Genomic DNA, 22,175 nt, shown 5'->3' on the forward strand with positions numbered 1-22,175 from the left:
GTAGCCACCCCTGATCTAACACTATGGACAGATGAACAGATTATACCAAGCTAGCAGGGGGCTTACCATGCCTCAGCTGTTTGGCAGTAACTGTTTCCATAGTAACTGAGTCGACACTTACCTCTAGTAAGTGGAACCTAAACTATGATAACTTAGGTATGTTTTGTTCAGGACACTGCTTCCACTTGCCACAGGACAGGAATGGACATACCATACAATTACTATGGAGCAGCTGACGCACAGCAAAGCCTCACCCCATCCCATTTAACTCAGCATCATATCTGTATGCCTACCCTCAGATTTGTTGCATGCCTTCTGTGTATTCAGTGTCCCCCAAATGTTCACACAGCTTCCACTTGCCCATGGAGGGCCAGGTCCCTACATCTTGTTGGAATCATTGGCAGCTGTACCCTGCTTTGGTGACCTGACTAGGAAGCTGTACTCTCAATGCCAGCCTGAAAACACACCAGCCTTTTAAGATGAGCGACTGCTATGACGCCTTCCCACGTTTGTTCCCTGGGACCTAATAACACGCTCTGTGCTGTATGCCTCAGCCTTGGGATTTGAATACCAAACCAAATCTAATAATGACAATCATAAAGAAACGGAACGACCGTTTTCAGAGCTGACGGCTCTCGCTGTGATTACAGCGCTCAGGGGCAGAGTCAAAGGGAAGGGGCTGTTCCGCTTTGTGGAAGCGCTCACAGACTCTAATTCCCAGGGTCACACAGTGGAATTAAGCTTTAAGTGATCTTTCATGCAACTTCCCCATCTAAAGGGAGGCCGGCATATATGGGAGGTTAATACCACCAGAACATCACTCCCTTCCCTTGTTTTCTTTTGCAATCTTGTGGTGGATTCACTTAAAATCCTGAGAGTGATATTCATCGGCACTCAGACTAGTGCTAGATGACCCCAGCAGAGAAACCAGGACACAGGAGAAACACCTGTAGGAAGGTCACCTTTTTACTGCTTATATCTATATAATTGCATCTACTTAATTGACTGGCAGGTGCAAGTCCGCAGCATCGCAGAGTCAAGAGAGCTATGGGGAAGCAAGCAGGCCATGAACCCAGTTTGCCACTTGGCAGTGCAGAGCCTGAACCCCATGCATAGATGGCAGGGTACAAAATGGACCATGAGTAGCTGGGAGTCCAGGCACCCAGCTGATGCATGTGGGGATACTTGGTGGGTTGGAGGGATCATCTCACCAGGAAGGTGATCTGACTAAAATTTCCATCATCCATTCAAAGCAGGAGCAAAGGGATTCCCTTTGTATCATGGGTAAAGGGTTGTACCTGTCACAGCTAGGTTGTACTCCCTGGAAACAATCTGCATTACACATCCCCACTGGCCATGTCCGCTCTGACCCACAGCTTCCCCTACTCACTCCAGTGCAGCTCAGCCCTCTTCAGTTGTCAGCCTTCTGGGATCAACAGTGTTCACCTTGAACAAGGGGTCTCCCTCAGACACTCCCATGTCTAGAGCTCCTTCTCTCCTCCTGCTAGGAACCATTGCCATTGTCCATCCAGCAATACGAGAACATAGCCCGAGAAGGCCTGTCCTCACAGGACGTTTCATGTTGTGCAGGGCCCATGTGTGGAAATGATTAATCCAGGACTCAGAGCTCACAAGATCTACTGAGATCCAAAAAGATCCCAACCTGCCTGTAGGTGTAGGGCAATGAGGGGAGGCTGGATATTTCTGCAGCATCTTTATGAACAGGTGTGTGACTCTGCCTCCCTGTGGCCTTTGTATTGCTACCCACAGGTGTAAAGAAGCTGAATTTTCCTCAGGTACCAGGGAACAAGGGAGACCAGTGAGTGGACATCAGCTTTTAGTGGCTGGCAGCCAAGCAAAAGAGAACCAGATTGATTTCAATGTGAAACACAGAACTGTAGTGGAGCTCTTGGTCTTCAGAGCTCTCCTGGTGGTACGATCCCATCTGGTGATGTTGTGACCTCATTTGGGATCACAATCCACAGTTTGGGAACCGCTGCTTTATCATCTTAGTCTTGGCTCCATTGCAGTTGGCCAATACATGGCAGCTGGGCTTATGTTACTGTGCCCCATGTCATGGCAGGCTACACTGATCCCTCACAGGCAAAGTATCTAGCAGGAGTTGATGTACTTTTTGGACTGGCTGGGCAAGTCACAGGGAACAACAGCGACAATGCTATAGCCAGTGACCCTGTCTTGGGGATGCAGAGACCTGGGGTCTAGCCACTATAGGGCTACAATCCATGGTTGCTTACAGAAAGGCCAGAGATATGGCATTTCCTGCAAATCCATGACAGTCACTTCATAATATTTCACTCCTAGAGGAACAGAAGGCACCTAAACACAACCAAAGAGGCCTCTGGCCTGCTATTCCTGAAGGCTCCAGAATACTGCAACTAGCATGTCATTGTCAGCTGGGCAGGACCAGACAGAAGAATCCTCTTGCTTCTCAGAAGGGCAGAGTCACCTGCTTGGGCCTCCTCCAAAGCCCTCACCATCCAAGCCCTCATTACGTGACAATGTTAGCCAATGGCTGGCTCACCTCACAGTGACTACGGTCAAGCTGTACCTGCAATAGAGTAGCAGTAGCCACTGATTCAGTGGACAGGGCAGAAGAGTAAGACTCCTGTCATGCTAGGTACCCACAGGCTTCCTGAGGGGCATGGAGGGAGGCAGGGGTGTCTCCAAAAGCAAAGGGTTTGATCATTTGCTGCAGACAGGCTGAGCAACCCCTCCTTGCTGAACAACAGGGGAAGGATACAGATGGTCCTGCTCTCCATAACAAATGAGGAACATCCGGCTTCTCCCTATGAGAGCTGGTTCCTCCATCTCACACCACATCCCCCTCTTCCCAGTCTTCCTCCAGAGCAGCCAGCTGAGAAGGGTGACAGCACCTGTCTGTCTGCAGCCACCCATCACGGGGAGGAAGCAAAGGCATTAGGGGCCAAACAAGACCCCCACACTGACAGGTAGCATCTGAGGGAATATACATGTGTGCACCATCCAACCTTCCAGCACCAGTACCCACCCTGCTGCACCTGATCTGTCTTTTACCTAATGATCATAGCCCCTTCATGTGTGTGGAACTATAAGGCCCATCTCTGTCACCTTCCAGGGCATGCTTCTTTCCCAGCCCTGTGTGTATCGAATGCAGGGGTAGGATCTATTCATCACAAGGCTCCTGCTGCCAGGCCGTCTAGGGTAGAAGGCAGAAGATCTATAGATTTAATTAAACACTGCACCATCCATCCCTGCTTACAAGACAGGCCATCGTCACTCAGGGTCAGGGCTATGAGCTGAGAGGTTTGCCTGGCTGCTATTCTCAGCTTCCCTTTGTCTTGTTAGGAAGTTATGAGATGGGACGGCATGGGCCCTGGAGAAGGCACCTTTCCCCAGAGAGGGGAGCATCTCTGTGCATGGACAGAAGTAACTGAAGCAACTGGAGTGGGTTTGGAAACGTTTCAAAAAGGAATCCTTTCAGCCGGGGGACACACATACAGCCTCTGTCTGGAATGTTTCAAAATTTCTAGCTGGGGATGCTATAGGGGGTGGAAGATGTCTTTGGAAGTAGGGGAGGGTGATGGTGTAGAGGTCTGTTTGGCTCCCCCCACTTTCTAGCCAAACCTCTCCACCCCTATCATCACAGCAGAGAGGTAAAGGGGACTGGGGCTTAAGAGGCCAGCATCAGTGGCAGCGGGCCCCTGACTGCAAAACCTGGGAGTGGGACTCAGTCGCTGTCTAGTCCGGCAGACTGTCACCCAACCCGCAAACTGTCTATGTGGCTCTCCCTCCCTCGCCTGTAGAGGGTGGGTGAGAGCAGAGCACTGCAGGCATCTCCTTTTTCAGCAAAGTAAAAGCTTGGATGAATGAAGGGAATGCTGTGGATATAGTGTATCTGGACTTCACCAAGGCTTTTGACAAGGTCTGACATGACCTTCTTATAAACAAATCAGAGAAATGTGGGCTAGACAAAACTACTGTAAGATGGACAGAAAACTAGCTCAATAGCCATAAGCAAAGGGTAATTATAAATGGTTCATGTCAGAATGGCAGGAGGTTTTGAGTGGAGTCCCACAGAGATCTGTTCTGGGCCCAGTGTTGTTCAATGTCTTTATTACGGATTTGGATGCTGGCACAGAAAGCTTCTTGAGTAAATCTGCAGACAACACGAAATGGAAGGATTGTGAATATGCTGGGGGACAGAAATGCAATTCAGAAGGATCTTCACAGATTGGAAAGCTGGGCTAGAGCTAACAGGATGAAGTTCAGTGCCAACAAATGCAAAGTGCTAGAAGAATCAAAAATAAAAATACAAAATGGGTGACACGTTGCTGGATGGCAGTACTACAGGGAGATCTAGGAGTCTTGGTGGTCACAGACTCAAAATGAGCCTGCAGTGTGATGTGGTTTTGGGATGCATCAATACAAGCATTAGGTGCAAGACACAGAAAATGATAGTGCCTCTTTACTAGCACTGGTTAGGCCTCTCCAGAGTACTGTGTCCCATTTTGAGCTCCACATTTAAAAAAAAACATGGAGAAGATAGGATCCAGCGGTAGATGACAAAAAATGATAAAAGACTTGGAAGACAACTCATATGAGGAGGGGTTGAAGGAGCTACGCAAGTTCAGCTTGTGAAAAAGGCACTGAAGAGGGACATGATAGCAGTCTTCAAATATCTGAAGAGCTCCCATAAAGAAGATGGGATAAGAGAGTTTCTTGTTGTAGAAAGCAGGACATGGAGCAATGGCTTGATGTTGCAGCAAAGCAGGTTTAGATTGGATATCAGGAAAAACTTCTTCACTGTTAGAACAGTGAGGCAGTGAAATAGACTGCCTGGGGAAGTTTAGGACTCTCCATCACTGGAGGTGTTCAAGAAGAGGTTGGACAAGCATTGGTCGGGGAAGATCTAGGAGTAGCTATGCCTATACGCTTCTGTGAGCATTTCCTTTGCTTCTGGGCTTTGCTGGTTGCCACAGCCACACTTTATAGCTTCCAAAAATGGGTCCTTTATTCAAAGGCCTCAGGAAAAATCTAGCCTTTTCCCCTTCAGACTAAAAAAACCCATGCCTTATTCTAGTTTGTAAAACAAAACAGTGCCTATCTTCCACAGGACCCTTCTGTTCCCCTGCCCTTTTTCAGATAGCCCTTTCAATGTTCCCAGCTACAGATCCATCCAGCAGCCTGATCCCTTTCACTTGCACCTCATCAGCAAGCAGGAACTTTTAGATCCTTAAAGGATCTCTGTCCTGTTACAGCATGTTCTGCATTTGCACTGCCACATCTGTTGCAGTTGCATGCACGTTTGCCTAATTTCATGGCCACCTCTACACATCAGTGTCCACACAAACGCACATGCTTTTGTGCATCATCACACAAGGCACACGTATGGACCGCCATCCCCATGGCACGCAGCTTTGTGCATGGGTTATGGACACAACTCTGGCACCTAACTGCCTCCCTAAGAGGGATATGCTCACAGAGGGACAAGTGGAACAAGCAGGGAGGGCAGCAGCCCAATGTGGGGAGCCTTACCTGTGTAGAGTGAGATGTAAGGGGAGTCGATCACCTCAAACTTCAAGCTAGGGAGGAAAACTCGCCACTGGAAGAGAGGGAGAAAGAAGAGAATGAGAGCTGTGGCCAGGGAAGATGGAGTGCTGCTCTGCCCTCCTTGCCCAGCAGAAATCCCAAGGGAGATCTGGTGTGCCAGCAGGAAGCCTACAGCTCCAGCAGCTGATGACTGCCAGGCAGCTGCAGGGCCTCCACACACCTGCTCAGCCTTGGGAAGCTTCCCAGTGCCAGGCAGCAGGAAGCAGCTGTGCCCAGTCCTCCCCCTACTGAAATCTGTGGGGAATGACACAGGAAACAAATGTGCCGCACCACAACAAACACGCTGCAAACACAAACGCACTGCACAAAAAAAAGCTGGGTTAAAATTTTCAGGCACTCAACATTAATGCCCGTTTCATCTACACACGCCCCTAGACGCCAGACCTTCCCCAGGCCTGGCTATGAGGGAAGCGAGGTAGGGGAGGTGCTGGTGAGAGGTAGGTGCTCCAAATTGTGGAGGGCTGTCATTCTCTAGATTTTCTGGTGCAAATCCATGGTGACTCCTGACCAGCATTCAAGCCACGCCTAGCCTAGAGGGTTTTTTTGCATTGATGTAGTTCCCTATGCATTGCCACATGCTGGGGCTTGCACTGGGGGGCGAATGCCCAGTAATTTATCAGGACATCTCTGCACACACTGGCACAACATCCATCAGAGAGCTTTGCCCTGAGGCAGCTGCGCACATGTGGTCACCTGGGCGCAAGTCTCCCTTCTGTGGACAAGCTCATACACACTGTTGTGCCAGGAGCCTTCAACACAAGCTGATGGAAATGGCTCCAAATTTACCCTGGCATAAATGCAGGGCCAGGGATTTATAGCTAGGGATCTTGATATGCTGGACCCAACAAGCCAAATACCCTTGTGACAATGAATTCACCTGCCCAGGCTGGGGAATTACTCCTGCCAAAGGCATTTTTAATCCGCATGCTGTGGTGTGTGAGCTTATGTCCACCTCTTTGGGTTTCACACATGCACAAAAGTTGTAGTTGGTTCTGTGCTGGGTTGCACACACACATGCACACACACACACATGCATGCACGCATGCACACACACACACAGAGTTCTGTGCTGCCTCTCTCTCCCTGTGAGTTGCCATGTTGAGTGATGGCTGAAGAGAGAGAAGCACCCCATGGGTGCATGTGTGCGCATGCATATGTTCGTGTGTGTGGGGTGTCTGCCTAGCTATTACATCTCACACCTCCAGAGGAGGCAACGCCTTGTGTAAAACAAGCTTATTTTCCCTGCCTGTGCCAGGGACTTCACAAGGAGGCCAGCAAGCAGAGAGGAAGGGAGAGGGTGTCATTTGTGGTGAATGGCTTGCCTTTCCTTTCAGCTCAGGAAAGGGAATGAATGGAGTCTCTTTAAAAAAGGCTAGCATTTCACCTCGAGCAGCCCTCAGTGCTGGCAAGGCTTCCATGAAAGGAGCGGGGCTGTGCTGAGAGGAATCAAAATGAGATGGAGTCCCTTGGAGACAAGGAACATTTTATCTTGAGGAGAAGGCATCTAAGATGTTTCCAGCTAGCAAAGCCCCTCACTTGAAATGAAGGCACTGAAATGAATCCTAGCTAAAGGGAAGATTCTCTATCAAGAACCACACAACAGCTCATAGCAGATCCTTTTTCCTTCTTGACTTTTCCCCCTGCCCCTCTCTTCAGGGTGATCCAGATAGGTAGACAATATTATGTCTTAGCTTTCCAGCCCCTCCTTTCCTGCTGAACTAGGATTGGTCCCCATCCCCCTATCCCAAAACATGTTAACAAGGGTCCGTTTGAATGCCCCCTGTGCTTGTGATAGCCTCATTACAGATTTCAGAGCCATTCTGAAACCATGATGATGAGCTGTGGCAGTACCAGTAAGGGAGCACAAGGCATTTATGGGTTTGGGTGCTACCTAAATGGAGCTCATTTCCGTATGTAATTGTTCAGGCTTTGGGAACAGAGTGGTGGATTTGAGACAGACGCCCACAGAGCTGTTGCAAAAGGGCAGATTAGCCTGCTGTTTTTAAAGCCAGCCATACGGGTATTCTGAGCCTGAGAGATTGGAATTGCCAAGAGACAGATGTTCCAGACAGGAGCTGGGAACATCTCCTCTGCACAAGACAGATTTTATTGAAGTTATCAACTGGGGACTGATAGAGAGCTCAGAGAAGTCAGCAGGCCCTCAGACATCTCCATTTTGCCCAGCTTCTTCTGTCACCCTTTTCTATGCACAGAAATAGCATTGATTTAACTTAAATCAATATTTTTCCCCCAAGCCAAAGCAGTTAAGCCAGTGAACATTCCTGCTTCTACCCTAGTTTGAGAGTGACTTATTTTGGCTTAATGTAAACCTGTTTCTAATTGATGTAAGCTGTACTGACGGCTCTCAGGTTTGTATTGACTCGAAACGATCCACCCTGCCCTCTTCTCAGGTTTACCTAATGCTAATTTTAAAATATCCCTTTAAATGGAAGCAACTGTACAGACAAGCTCTTAAGTTCTCAGAGGTACCCTGGAAAACTGCAAAGGCAAAGATACATTATGGTTCCTCTCTGTTTTACTTCTTTTAGGAATGCCTGAAAGGGTCCCTTCCCTCTCCCCCTCTGACTTGCTTTTCACCTTACAAATCCAGGTCTTGTGGCTGCTAGAGACCCAGAAGCAGTTGAGGAAATAGCAAGATGGTGCCTTGAGGAGTGCCTCTCTGCAGAAATCAGTGTCTCATGCAGCTGAGGTGGGAGCTGGGAATTTAGGGCAGAGACTGAGCAGGGCAGGAGTTACCCCTAGGACATGTTTGGCTCCATCTCCACCACAAAGCCTAGAGCTGCAGGGACTGTGGGGCCAACACTTTAAAAAGCAGTTTCTGATTTGTGGGTACCCTGCTTGAGATGCTGAGGGCTTAGCCTTCCAGATATTCTAAGCATCTTCTGACCTAACCTGCTGGTCCTGCTCATTTCAGTTGGAGAGATGGGTGCTCAATGGATCTGAAAACCAGGCTGAGTACACTTCAGGTCAGGCACCCAGATGCAAAACTGATTCAAGGAAGACCTGGCCTATTTGCTTTGCAGGTTTTCCAGAAAGGGGGACACTGCCTTACAGGTGAGGGTGAGGGCCTCACAGCTCCCTGTGCAGAGAGAGACATCAGCCAGATGCCAGGATGCAGCTGCACATGGTGGCACTGCCTGCTAGGATGCCCTGCCCAACATGCTGCACAAAGATGATGAAAGCCAACAAGGAGTTGTGAACATCTCTAAGGAGAGGAAAAGCCAACTCCGGAAGCAGGAACTACAGGTCCCCTTGGAAAGAGAGACTAGGAAGCTTAAACTGGACAGTTACAAGCTCAAAGAACAGGAGGGAGCAGGGAAAGCAGAAAAGGGCCAGTGGGTGTCAGGGCTCAGGTTTCCAATGGGATGCAGTTGGGTGTGTATGTAGGGAAGGTGTGTAGGGCAGGGATAGAGGGGAGGAGTTCATTTGTAAGTGCAAACATTCCCCATTTTCCTCCCAAGAAAGCCAGCCTTGCTGGTGAAAATATCACATCTGCACCCTTTGGACACAGGTTTACATCTGGACTTTGACCAGGACTGTAGCACACCCTGCAGACTCCTCAAGAAATCTCTCTCTGCACTACCAGCTTTGTCCCAGCACAAAGTGTCTGTGCCCATAGCAGCAAGAGCCCTGGCCCTGGCCCTGGTCATGGCAGCAGTGTGCACTAGGCAAGGAGGAGCCAGGCAATTTTACTCACGCCCACTTCCACATGGTCTGATCCCCGGTCATCCTGCTTGTGGAGCAACTCAAAATAGTAGCGTCGGGAGGACATGAGGCTGTGCAGGAGGGAGACAGAGAAGTTTGTTAGCACACAGAGGCTTTGTTCCCCCGACAGTGGCCTCCCTGCTTCTCCCTCCACGGAGCACCCAGTGACATGCTGGCCCCAAGAGGGAACCCCGGCACAAAACCCATCACAGACAGACAGCACGAGGGGCTGTCCTCCCATGCTCTCTAACAACCCCTCAGGAGAGGCACTGCCTAGAAGGCTTTTTGCCACTCAGTCTATCACTCCCACTTGGACAGACAAGGTGGTGGTCTTGGCACTCACAGCTTGGCCACCCACAGCAGTCAGAGCTCCTCAGTGCTGGGGCTTCTCCTGCCTATGTTGGCATGGAGGACCTGATCCATTGACTCCACTGAGCCTTTGCATTGACCTCTGCAGAACAAGGGGTTGAGCAGAGGAACTCAGAGCATCTTTGTGACATCTGTATCGATGGGAGCTACCTGGGAAATGGCACACAGGCCTGGCGGAAGACCCCTAGCCAGCCCCACACTGACTGCAGCAGCAAAGAGAGAACAGAGAGGCTGTTGATCCCCTGACCCTGCAGCAGCAAAGGAAGTGGGTGGTGTCAAGGAGGGGATGCCGCTGAGCCAGCTGCACACAGTTCAATGGCTTGTTCAACATCCTAAGAACCACACCTCCTGAATGATCACTGCACCCTCCTACCCAGTTAATCCTGCCTGCATTTTGCTAGGCCAGAACTCAATTCCCCCTTGCTGGGAGGGAGCTGGTGCCAGCAGGAAGCCCCTTGGCTCATGGGATCCAGGAGAGGGAAAGAAACAAAAGGGATGGCCATAGTAAACCAGCCTGGAACAGGGCTTGCTGCCTAGTGCAGCCATGCTGAGGGGCTGCTGAAGCAGGATAAGCAAGCAGGAGAACAAATGCATACGAGCAGAAGGCTGCCCGACCCAATGGCCTGTTCACCCCTAGCAGGGAAATCCTGGCTCCATTGCTGCTTCTGTTGCTTCTCTCCCATCCTCAGGGGCTGTGCACAGCCTGCAGCCCCTGATGGGCCATGCTCACAGCTCAGGACAAGCAGGGGGTAGGAGGCTGGCCCTGTGCTTCCCCTCCAAGCTATGGGATATGAGGCAAGGAAATGAGAAGGCTGCTGTCAAGCAAAGAGATGTTCTGCTGTCTCTGGAGCTGCTGTCTCTGGAGAGAGAAGAGAGGGGGTAGGTGGCCTGAGGGGCAGGGGGGAGGGAGACTATAAGAATGCAAAGGGAAGAGAGAGAAGTGAGGAGAGTGCTGCTGACAGCTCTGCTCAGGAGATGCCAGCTCCTGTGCTGCCCTGGCAGCGATGAGATGCAGAGGCTGGGGGGGATGCTGAGAGCCTGCTGTTCTCTGAGTGCTGCCTGTCAGCCCCCATCAGCCAGCTGAACTGCTCTCCCCGCCACCTCGGGGGGGGGGCTGCCTGTCACTGCTGCCATGGCAACACCATTGGGATCGATTCTCCACCCTCTCGGTGGTGGAAACAGGTGGTGGGAAGTGACCTAAACCTGGGTGCTTCTTGTGCTATGCTGCGGCAGGTGGTGAAGGGAAGAGGCTTGCTAACCTCTTTGGCTGGTGTTTCATTGTGCACTTTTGTGGGCATGAGCCCGAGCCTCAGCCTCTGGGCAAGGCAACAAGGGCAGCTGGCCCAGACTCCTTGGTATTCAGGCAGGGTTGTGGGTAAGAGGCCTGACTCAGCTAACTGGAGTTCACAGGCAAATGGGCCAAGAGGCCAGGTAAAGGCCTGATCCCAGCTTTCATCTGCTCTGAGAGGGACACTGAGCCTGGCTACAGCCAGCTGAATTGTGGGCTGTGCCATGGCAGGCTGGCAAATGTTTCGGCAGCTCTGGTGTCAGGCTGAGGAGGGAGGTCGGAGGGCTTTGGCAAGACCTTTGGCTCCAGGAAGGGCCCTTGGGGGATCTAAATGGTCTGGGCAATGGGTTCTATCTGTCCAGGATGAGCAACAACTTCCAACAGCATCTGGTGGTTGGGACACTCCACCCGTCTTCCCCATCAGCCTGCTGGTGCTTTGTGGGGACAGCACAGGCAGGCCAGAGCTGCCGGATGGTGTGAGGCAGAGAAGCAGCACTTCTGAGAAAGAGCGCAGAGGGGCAGGGGCTTTACTGAGGCCTCCGGATGCAACCTAACACATGCTAGAGTGCTAAGGTTGCATCTGTCCACCTCAGGGAGTGAGGCTGTCACACTAGCAGCCTCTGCTTAAGGAGGTTCCTGGAGCAGAAAGGCAGGGGGCAGGGGTCACAGCTAGGAGTTGGGTGGGCTGGCAGCACAGGTCTGGGATAGCAGGGGAGCTGTAGCTAGGCATTTAATCTAGTGCACTGACATTGCTGGCTGGGACAGTAAGGTGTGATATGGGTGCAGAGCAGAATGGGGTCATCTTTCAGAAGTCCGTAGCACTCAACTCCACCCCATGACACAGGCAGCCCCTGTGGGGATGAGGCTGTGTGTGTTACTAGGCTGAGCCAGCTGCTGCTGCCCAAGGATTGGGGCCCTCCCCTGTGTTGCTCAAACTTCTCCTGGGAACACTGGGATGCACGTGGAGAGATTGCTGTCCCAGCTCCTGGTTGGCCGGGCTCCAGTCAGCAGCGTCTAATTGTATGTGGCATGTGTGCCCAAATGATCTTGCCACCAACGCTTCCCTCCCACTTCCTTTTGCTGCCATCCTAATTAGATTAAGAGGATCATATTGTCCCTAGCTAATCATCTGCAAGGGCAGCTGTGGCACCCGGGCACGCAGCAACTTCAGAGCAAAGGAATTTGGTGCAAGACTCCAGCTTAGCACCAAGGGAGGCAGAGATCAGCAGGGCGGGGAGCATCTCAGCTCCTTGGGAGGCAGCAGACTTTGACAGAAAAATCCTCCTGGGTTCTGGGAGTGGCCTAGATTGGAGCCCAGCACCTGACTGGGAAGGGCTGATGGCCAGGAATGTCCCCCTGGGCAGGGAAGGAAATAAGAACTGGGCTGAAGTCACTTGGATCCAGGTTGAAGGCAGGGAGAACATACTTGTCATCCCCTCATATCAGACAGGGGACCTGGGCAGGGAGATGGAGGCAGTGAATTCACTTGAAACCCTATAGTTTCTATGGCAACAAATCATGGCACTTGAACTACTGAGAAGGGGAGGGCTGTGGCTGCCGGCTGTGCCCAAGGAGCTCTCCTCCTCCTCCTGTTGGACAAGGAGCAGTGTGAGGGGCCATGGGTAGTGAGCCAGTGGACCCCCTGCCATGGGGCAGTGTGGAGTCCAGAAGCTCCAAGAGTCCTGGAGTATTCATGCAACTCAGAGGGGGATGTCGAGCTACAGCAAAGAGTTGTGAGGGGAAGATGAGACCTTGTGTTTTGGATGAAACGTTCTTGGGGGGAAATCAGCCACTGCCTGCCTCCCACAGTTGATACTGGCCACTGCTGGAGGCTTGCGGGCACCCCAGATTTGATCCTGGCAGCAGCTATCCCTGTCAGGTTTGTTAGCAAATGTGATGGAGGCAAAGGCCCACTATACACACATGCAAGGGTAAATAAAAGAAAGGGAAAGAGCTAAACATCTGCTCTTAAAAGGTAGCACTGGCCAAGCCAGGAAAGGCAGTCTCGTGGCCTGAGCTCTGTTCCTGGCTCTGTCCCAGACTGGTTTTATGGCCCTGGGCAAAGCACCTTAGCTCTCCTGTCTGTGGAACAGAGCTAGTCTTCCTCCCCATCTCCCAGAAGTGATGAGGGGCTCAGTATATCAGTGGTATATATATAAAGTGGTGGGAAAACCCACAGGTATGAGGGCATGACGGGATGCAGAACATAACACTAGCATTGTACACAGGGGAGAAAGCACTACGTGGAAGGACTGAGAATTCACACAACCTTGCCACTCCCAGAGCCCCAGCCCCTCTCAAGTGGAGGTATCCCACTCCAGCCTGTGGGCAGGGTTGAATTGGTTGATGCTAACACAAGATGCCTGACTCTGAAGCCTGTTACTTACTACCCTGCCCCCTGATGCACACATTTTATCTTTAAAAATGGAGACATGGTCCATGAGGCTGAGTGCACACTGCCCAGAATGAACCTAAGGGAGCTGGTGTAGTTCAGCATATCCCCACAAAAGGCAGCCCCTGTCCTGGCATGCATTGCTTTGTTGGGTCATAGTGGCCCTGCCTATTGGCTCCTGGCAGCACAATGACACCAGCAGCCTAGGGCAGGCAGCTGAGATGGGCCCCTCTTGGGCACAGGAGCAGCCCTCTGGAGCTGCCAAGCTGCTTATGTGGCCCACAGCCAAACCCTACTCAGGCGCCTCTGCTCTTCACACAGGGTTACTGCTGTTCAGACTCCTTCCTCTGTCTGGACAGAGCCCCTCTCTGGCTTTTGCCTGCCTCTCTCCTTGCCAGTGGGGAAACAATCAGCATTCACAGTGCGTCCTTGCTGTATTGTCCATCAGAGCTATTGGCAGGGCAATAGCAGAGTCCCAAAATTGGCTACAGAACTTTGCGTGCTCCGTTCTTTATGCTTGGAGCCACATACTGGGGCCTTCCTGAGGGACCCAGCAGGTATGAAGTAGCCAGGATAGAGGCCAATGGGCAGAGTTAATGCTGGGGCGGGGGTGGGAGCAAAGGCACCTCACCCAGGACAGAGCCCAACAACCAGTTTGATCCAGAATGTCAAAGCTCTTGGGCTTGCTTCTGCAGCCTGGACTCCCCCTTTATGCTGCAGGGGCTGGGGCTGATGCTCAGAGCAAGGGCAGCTGTGACATGGAGCTGAAGGTAAGGGCCATCAGGCCCAGGTGCTAATATGCTGCCTGACAACAAACTGGTAGAGCAGGCAGAGACAAGCCTAGAATAGACCTGTCAGCTTCTGCTAGATCCAGCAGGCTAGGCTGGGTGATGGGAAAGAAACAGCCCTCCAGCATGACACAGAATGTGGCAGGGGGTATGAGAGAGGAGGACAGGCGTGGTGGGCAGGGAAAGGAGAAATAATGGAGTGAGGTTGGAAGTCAGGGGTATAGGCCCCAGGATGCTCCCTGCAGGCCTGCTCCCCCATGTCCCCACTCCTGCCCTGTGTGGTTCCCTTCATCCCTTGCTCACTGCTGGTGACACAGTGGCTGCAACGAGGTATGGCCAGGGTCAAGCTGGCACAGGAGTTGGAAAAGGTCACACCTACCGGATCGGTTTGGAGACCTGAGAGCTGAACTTGGCGAACTCCCCCGGAGCTGTCCACTCAGTGCCCAGCTGGGGAGAGACAGAAGGCAAAAGAGAGATAAAGAGAAGGAGCCAGTATAAGAGCCACATTTAACACCACTGGAAGGAGACAGTCTGGCTGGGGCAGGGGCTTACTGACACCTACCCACAAAGGCAGCACATGTGTGGCACCTTTGTGTCCTACCTATGCACTCCATTGAAGCCTGAGCATTGTTTTTAGCATCTAGCTGGATTATTGCAGTGCCAGGAAGCCACTAGTGAAGAGTCAAAGTCCCATCAGGTTAGGCCCTGTATCCAGCAGCGCTCACAGCTTGGGTACCCCGTGGGATGCTAGGTCCCTGGAAGATCTGGGCACAGACTGTAAGCACATATTGACACCATACCCAGCAGAGAGGGTAGCAAGGCCTCCCAGTCCCTGTCAGACAGGGTTATGACTATCCCACCTGAAAGCACAGAGATTCCTACAAGTTGGAAATCCTCTCCCTTGCAGAGGAGACACAGGATTTGGCATTGGCTTTTACATGCATTACAACTAACGAAGGAATCAGAGCACTGACTTCCAGGACTTCCGTGTAGCTGAAAGCCCAATGATGCAATGGGCCTAAGAGAACTCCCTCATGTAGTTTATCAAAGGGAATTCAAGGTGCACTGGGGAAAAGTGGGGCAGGGCAGCACAGTTAATCATCACTGGGCATCAGGGAATACACATGGTCCAGGATATGGACTTATTGAAAATGTAGCCAGGCCTTTGTGTGCCCATGGGTGGCTCTGTGACAGGAAAGTGGAAGGCAGCATCTAGAGGAGCATCTGAAAGTCACCCAAGTCTCCTGAGACTCTTTCTCTTGGCTCCACTGAGCTCCAGACCAAGCTGCTGAGTACGTGCTTGGTTGTGCTGTGGTAGAACCTAGCATTACCAGCAAGGGAGCCATTGGATTAGGCCTCAAACGTGTGTATAACTGTAATGGAGTGTGCCTGCAGGGATGGCTGTAGCACCCCTGAGGGACCACACTATGCCCAATCTCCTTCTCCGACTGCCCCAATCTGGCCTCATTCTCTCTCTTGCCATGTCTTGATGTTAAAATTATTATGCTTACGAGGCTGCCTTTAGAGAACCAGAGTTCAGCTTTCAATGCCTTGCCTCCACCCTGCTCATTATCAGCCTGCCAGTCTGCCCAATCTACACTCCCTAGCCTGAGCAGAACTTGGTCTTGTCTGAGCCCCCTAGCTCTTTCAGGCTTTGGCCCTTCTCCCTAGGCTTTAGTCCCTAGCTGTCCACTGGGTCCCAGATCCTGGCAGGGCTCTGTCTGGGTCTTAGCCTCTCACAACATGGAATATCTCACAGGCACCTCACCAGTAACCTCCTCCTCCTCTTTAAGCCACCCCAAACTTCACAGTTAACATGAACCTAACCCCAAACCCAAATGCTTTTCCTTTTCAGCTCCCTGCAGAGCTCCTACACCATAGAGATCTAACTCAGACTAGTATGAGTCAAAGTGACCTCTCAGCCCTGTGCCAGGGCTCATATAGTCCCTGACTCCTCTTCCTCTAGTCTCTTGAACTGGCTATCTGCAAAACAGGGGCAAGGTGCTATCAATCCTCAAATCTGCCACAAAGGCTCTTAGTCTCCCTCATCAGATGCTCAGCCCTGTAGCTCCACTTTCTGCAGGCTGCATTTCCCCCAGCCTGATTCCTGCTACACTGCTCCTGCTGCCTTCCACTAGAAGGGGAGAGATCCCCTGCTAAAATAATAACAAGACAGATGGGGTCTGTGGGTGACAGAGCGGGCTGTTGTCTCTCATTTCTGACCCCAAAGGTTCACAAGCTAAACACAGGATGAGAAACAACAGATGGGGATAAAGCAAGTGAGGACAAGGTGAAAAGCTAAAAACAACCAAAGGATTTGCTTTTCTACATGTGTCACCAGACTGGCCAACTCTATGCCACAAGAAGTCACTGAGGCCAAAGACTTAACCCAGAATTAGGCACTTCCAATGGTCGTGGGAATATCTAGCTCTGTGACAGCTAATATTAATGGAAATTCTGGAATTGGTAGCAAACTTCATGTGTTGGGGCTCAAACCAGTCTCTCACTGCTGCTATTGGGGGTGTGTAGAGCAGCTGGCCCCTCATCAGCTCACTGCAGGCTTTCTGCAACTTTTCCCTGAAGCAGTTGGTGCTGGGAACTGTTAAAGACGTGGAGTGGGGACTGAAACAGGTGAGTGGTTCAATGGTCCAAATATAAAAGGAAAACAATCCTCTTGATTGTTAGCAGCTAGGAGCCCCCACATCCCACCCCTTTCCCTTGCCACATGCTGCCATTAAAGACGTTATGGCAAAGGTGAGATTTAAGGAAATAAGGAAGTTGTCTGTCTAGCACCATTTTCATTAGTTCTCACCTGTCCCTTATTCTTCATCTTCCCACCAGAGGCCAGTGGACCCTGTCTCTGCTAAGAGCAGTGGCTCTGCTACAATTAGTTGCCATTTTGCACATTATTAAAAGGCAAAATCCTCACAGTCTTTCCATGAAGAGTGGAAATAAAGCTCCCCTCCCTTCTATGTCTTAATTCACTGAAATAGCTGGATATAGTCTCTTCAGAATTGCTGCAAAATAAAAAGCACCCCCTTACAGCATCAAAGTGAATTAAATTTTGTTCCCAGAGGCCAGCTCACAGGATCAGAGAAATCACAGAAATCATAGAAATGTAGGGCTGGAAGGGATGGACCTCGAGAGGTCATCTAGTCTAATCCCAGCCTAAGGAAGGTTCATCCCTATCCAAACCACGCTATACCTACCCATGATCTAACCTCTTAGAAAAAACTGACATTAACCTGACAACACAAGACTTAACATCCTAACCTGGCACAGTAAAGCAAGGGGGCTACAACAGATACTGATGGTTTTCAGGCAGTGAAAGCAAACACTGGGGGCAGAGGTGCCCTCTCAGCCCTTCTGCAGCACCATATTCAGGACACAGCAGGCACATGTGTGATGGTGCTTGGTACATGCCTTGGGGCTGGGCTGAGACATCCTCCAGATGTCAGGATCACAGCTGGACCTGCTCAAGTCTTTTATGGAACCCCATGGCAATTCTCCTGCTTCTGGTTATACTTAACCATCTCACCAAGGGGCTTTTTCCACCAGACAGTATTATTAGCATGGGGACAATAAAGAGTGCAGGGAGAGCCTGGAGTCTGCAACAGCTCAGCAGCACTGGCTGCACAGGTTGATGGCACCTAGGTGGCAGGAAGGCTAAGGGGAGAAGTTGAAGAGGGTGCCCTACCTTTCCCACAAATGCCACCAGCCGAGTGTTGGCCGGACTCTCGTCAGAGCTGAGCCAGAACTCTGAATTGTCATCTGATGCCACAGAGAACTGGAAGTCCCCTATGGGGAAAGAAAAAACAGAAATGTTAGATGGGGCCATGAAGCAAAGGGAGCAATCGGTGGCAGTATGGACCAGTGGTGGTAGGAAGCCTGTGCCAGACTGAAGGCCATTTTTTGTCTTGCAAGGACAGTGAGGGGGCAAAGTTGTGAGGGCACTGGAGTCTGCAGTCCTCATGCAACTCAGTGCATTAGGGACTCTCAGCTCTGCAGCTGTCCAGCTGGGACTGGAGCTCTCAGCATCCCCAGAGCAATCCCTTGGGACTAAGTGGCAGGTGGCGAGGAGAAGGCCTTTGTAGTTCCACAGCTATTCCTGGTTCTGAAGGCTGATGTTTGAGACGGGGCGGGGGGGGACAAGGCTTGGGGAGACAAGGTCTTCTATGCAACCCCCACCCAGCCCAGCTATAGGAGGTGGGTCGTGGGGTTGGTGCAGACACTAACCATCCTTGAAGGGGTGGATATAGCCAAAGACCCGCAGCCCATAATTCTTCCACTTGGGTGACACAGCTAGTTTCTTCACTGTCATGCGAGACTGCGAACAGGCAGAGAGAGGGAGTGAGAAGGAGCAGGAATGCATCATGCACCTTGGGCTCACACTGTGCCCTCATGGACAAGGCAGGAGAGCCCTCCCGTCCCTACAGCCTGGTTCCACCCCATGGCCCCCTGCTATTTTAAGGGTCCTGTTTCCTTGGTCCCCAGCAACAGGGGCATCCTTACTGCCTCCCCAGTGGAAGGCCGAAGTCCCCCCTTCACTCTCCTGTCTAGGGCAGCCTGAGCGAGTGGTGACCATCTGGCCCCTGTATCAGCAAATTTTCCCCAGAGACAGCTTCCCCATGGAGCCTGGTTAGTTCCACTGGGATCAGCACCTGATACAAGGACTGGCAGTGACTACACTGGGCACTGGCTTGGCCCCAAGGGTCTGAATGGTTTGGCAGAGATCAAACTCAGGGCAAGAGGGGACTGACTAGGCCCATTCATTGTTGAGGGAGACGGGAACCACCCTCATCCACTCCCTAACCCCCCGCCGCATAGCAGACAGAAGGGATCATGCCTCCTCCCCAGAGCAGGAAGGGCTTGGGACTCACATGAGGGAAAAGCGGGAAGTGAAGGTTCTTCCTCAGCTGCCTCACAGCCCCTCCGCACCAGTCCTCGAAGACGTGCAGGTTTGCCTTCCCTTTGTACTGCAAAATGACAACCCCACATGGGGATGTGAGCACACTCCCTGCCCCAAAAGCCAGAAACCCCCTGAGCACCCAACAGCACCAGTGAAAGATCATATCCAACGTCCAAAGAAGTCTCTGGATTAGACCCCAGTGAACCAGCTGAGCTCACACTCGTTGTGGTGAAGAGATCTCTAGTCACAGATGTGCCAGTGGCTGAAACAGGAGTAAATTACCAAACTGGACAAAGTTGTAGAAGCCTTCTCTATCATCTGCACCCAGACAGAGCAAAACCCTGGGCAAAAGGAAGCCAAAAGAAAGCCAAGGACCTAGCATGGTATCCATGCAGGCTGAGCTCAAGTTTCAGTGACAAGAGTCTTCCACCGAGACCAAACAGCCCCCTCACCCATACATACATCATTGCAGAGACCTGGTACTAGAGGTTCACTGACTCGTTCAGCAATGACCCAGATTTCTTGCCTCTCCTGACAATCCTCCCAGCTTCACAGCAAGGCAAGGAAGTACCAGCTATTATTTTGCTCAGCAGCCACCATCTTAGCCAACACCCCAGGACTGAAACTACAGAGAAGAAAGCAGCTACTGCTTACAGCTTGTGGTAAAGGGCTAAAGCCCTGGCTACAGGGTTGTAACACAATCATATTCTCCATGACTGAGCACAGAAGGGGGCCTATAACACACTTTACATCTTTTTAAACTGCCAGACCCAGCCTGAGTGGAGGAGACAGTGCAGCCTCCAGACTCATGTCAGAGCCCATTGCCACCTGAGCTGGGATGGCTGCAGACAGACGCATGCTGGAGAATGAGCAGGCCAGGACCTTCCTGCATGTGGGCATGCTCAGGGAAGGGAGAACCTCCAGGGAAATTCCTGGAGAGCCCAGTATAGTGATTCCCTTTCAAAAAGCTCTGAGCCTAGTCCAGCCACTTGACCAGCCCAGGGTGGATGGCCATGAGGAGATCCAGAACTGAGGCTGCATGGGGTGATCTAAGCCACTCACCAGAAGACCACCCAAAGGATGAGCAAGGGGGGCCCTTGAGCAGTGACTGACACTGAGATGACCACTGGGTCTCCTCTTTGCTTCAAAGGGGAATCTGAGTGGCTGTATGGAGTGGCTGTATGGAGGAAGTTCCCAGGACAATGGACAAATACTCATACTTGGTCCCAGAGCAGAGCCCACCAGGCAATGATGTGGCCTGGATCTCACTCTTTTGGGATACCTCCTTTGTATGATCTAATCACAGAAGTCACCCAGAGGAGGCCTGGGGAGCAGTGCCCAGTACCCTTGCCCCTCCTCTCTAATCCTACTCTGCTAATCAGCACTTCTCAGCCACAGCCTAGGACCCACAGGGACTTCCACACTGTCACAGAAGCAGAGGAGCTGCAGCTGGAATAATTTATGAGCTCATTATGCAGGTAGGTGCTGGGGCACAGGTGGCTGGTTATCTGGGTCACAGCACTGAGCTCTGACCCAAACTGTGCTTTGACTACAGCTCTGCTGTGGGGCACCATGCATGGGGCTAGGGCCAGGGATCCTGATGGTTTACGTCCTCTAGCAAGATGCGATGTATGAAACTCCATGGCTTCTGTTCTCTCTTGGCTGTGGGGCTGATGCTGTCACAATACCTCCTGGCCTGGGGTTGGCTTAGAGAGGGAGGCATGAGCCCTGGAGAATAGCATTGAAGAGCTGCAGCCAGCTGGGCAGATGCACCCAAGGCTCTGCAATAGTCTTTATTACTGGAGGGTTGTCCATGTATCAGTGGGGGAAAGAAGATGCCCACTTTTGCAGTCGTTCTCCCAGAACCTCTTCCTTCTTCCCTGGCTCTGCCTCCTCCACTCCCCCAAAACAGAACTTCCCTGCCCCTGCTTACCTGGTCATTCCAGGGCAGAACATGCTTGGTCATGTTCAGGACAGGGGCCCTTCCAGCTCGGTCTGGTCTTTGACCTCGTGGAAACCAGCTGTCACCATCCTGCCCTTCGTTCTGTTGAGGGAACAGGAGACAATGAGAGAAGAGCCACCCATGGAGGGGGTCACTGGAGAAGGGGGATGCAAACCTCCCATCCCAGCATGCTTTGCAGTGAAGAAGCCACAGTCTCTGCTGCTGGTGCCAATGTAAGTGGCCTCTGACATCAGAGAAGCTGCCCAACTTTGAGCAGCAGAGGTGTGAGCCCAGCAAATGATGTTAGCTACCTGGGAAGTGAAGCCCCCTCTGAGAAGCCAACACTGCTGTTAAACAACCTCCCCCAGTGATGCTGTGCAGCAGCTTAGGACAGGATCCTGTATCCCATGGAAGCCAGGGGGAGATTTTAGGCTGTGTTATAGGAATGGCCTCAACAGGGGATCTGGTAGCACCAACTCCTTTGCAAGAAGCAGCGTGGGCTCTAACCATCTTATTTTGTTTGCTGTAGCCCTGGAATTGCCAGCCAGGGCTAGCCTGATCACTGCTGTGATGGGGCAGCAAACTCTGAGTGCATGCCAGAGACTCCAGGGCCTTTCTGGTCCATCCTCTCAGTACCCAGCACCCTTTTAACAGCAACATTCCCTACTGACTGCCACCGTCATTTATTTGCATTGCAGCAGCTCCTCAAGGCCTGGATCAGGGATTAATGCTCATTGTGCAAGCAGCTGCATACACCTAATACACTCCCTGCCCCTTTACAGCCCCCGGCCTGGGGACTTCAGCAGGGCACAGAGGGAAACACCCCAGTGACCAGGGGGTGGAGTGGACAGACTGTCTCAGCTGGCTTACAGTCTGAGTGCCAGATGAGAGAGAACAGGTGAGTACAGACAGGCGGGGAAGGGAGATGGCAGGATGCACTGGGGTGTGCTTGGATGCTCACTCTTTCCCTTCGCAGCCTACAGGCACAGAATCTGATCTGGGTATTGTCGGGATGAAGGGATGGGAGGTAAGAAAGTGTTTATTTGAGGAAGTGACATCGAAGGACTGAGCTTGGCAGGTAATATAGAGCTCAGGGAACCCTGGACTTGTTCCTGTCCCTTATAGGGGCCCAGCCCTGCAGACTCTGAGCT

At 51.7% G+C, this 22,175-nt stretch overlaps 1 protein-coding gene across 2 annotated transcripts in view; it reads right to left on the bottom strand.

Annotated features, from left to right (window-relative positions):
• B4GALNT4 (beta-1,4-N-acetyl-galactosaminyltransferase 4) overlaps nt 1-22,175 on the bottom strand; it is a 178,345-nt gene that overhangs the window by 17,654 nt on the left and 138,516 nt on the right. Inside the window, exons 3-9 of one of the 2 annotated variants that reach the window (XM_019519856.1) lie at nt 21,016-21,126; nt 19,054-19,149; nt 18,410-18,500; nt 17,871-17,971; nt 14,553-14,620; nt 9,329-9,407; nt 5,536-5,602 (exon numbers count right to left, since the gene is read on the bottom strand). In XM_019519856.1, coding sequence (XP_019375401.1) covers nt 5,536-5,602; nt 9,329-9,407; nt 14,553-14,620; nt 17,871-17,971; nt 18,410-18,500; nt 19,054-19,149; nt 21,016-21,126 — 613 coding nt within the window. Of the gene's footprint in view, nt 1-5,535; nt 5,603-9,328; nt 9,408-14,552; nt 14,621-17,870; nt 17,972-18,409; nt 18,501-19,053; nt 19,150-21,015; nt 21,127-22,175 lie in introns of those variants that run through there. The other variant, XM_019519857.1, reaches the window with a different exon arrangement.

The sequence above is a fragment of the Gavialis gangeticus genome, unplaced genomic scaffold, assembly GCF_001723915.1.
Source record: "Gavialis gangeticus isolate Ggan-Ray unplaced genomic scaffold, GavGan_comp1, whole genome shotgun sequence".
Lineage (NCBI taxonomy): Eukaryota > Metazoa > Chordata > Crocodylia > Gavialidae > Gavialis > Gavialis gangeticus.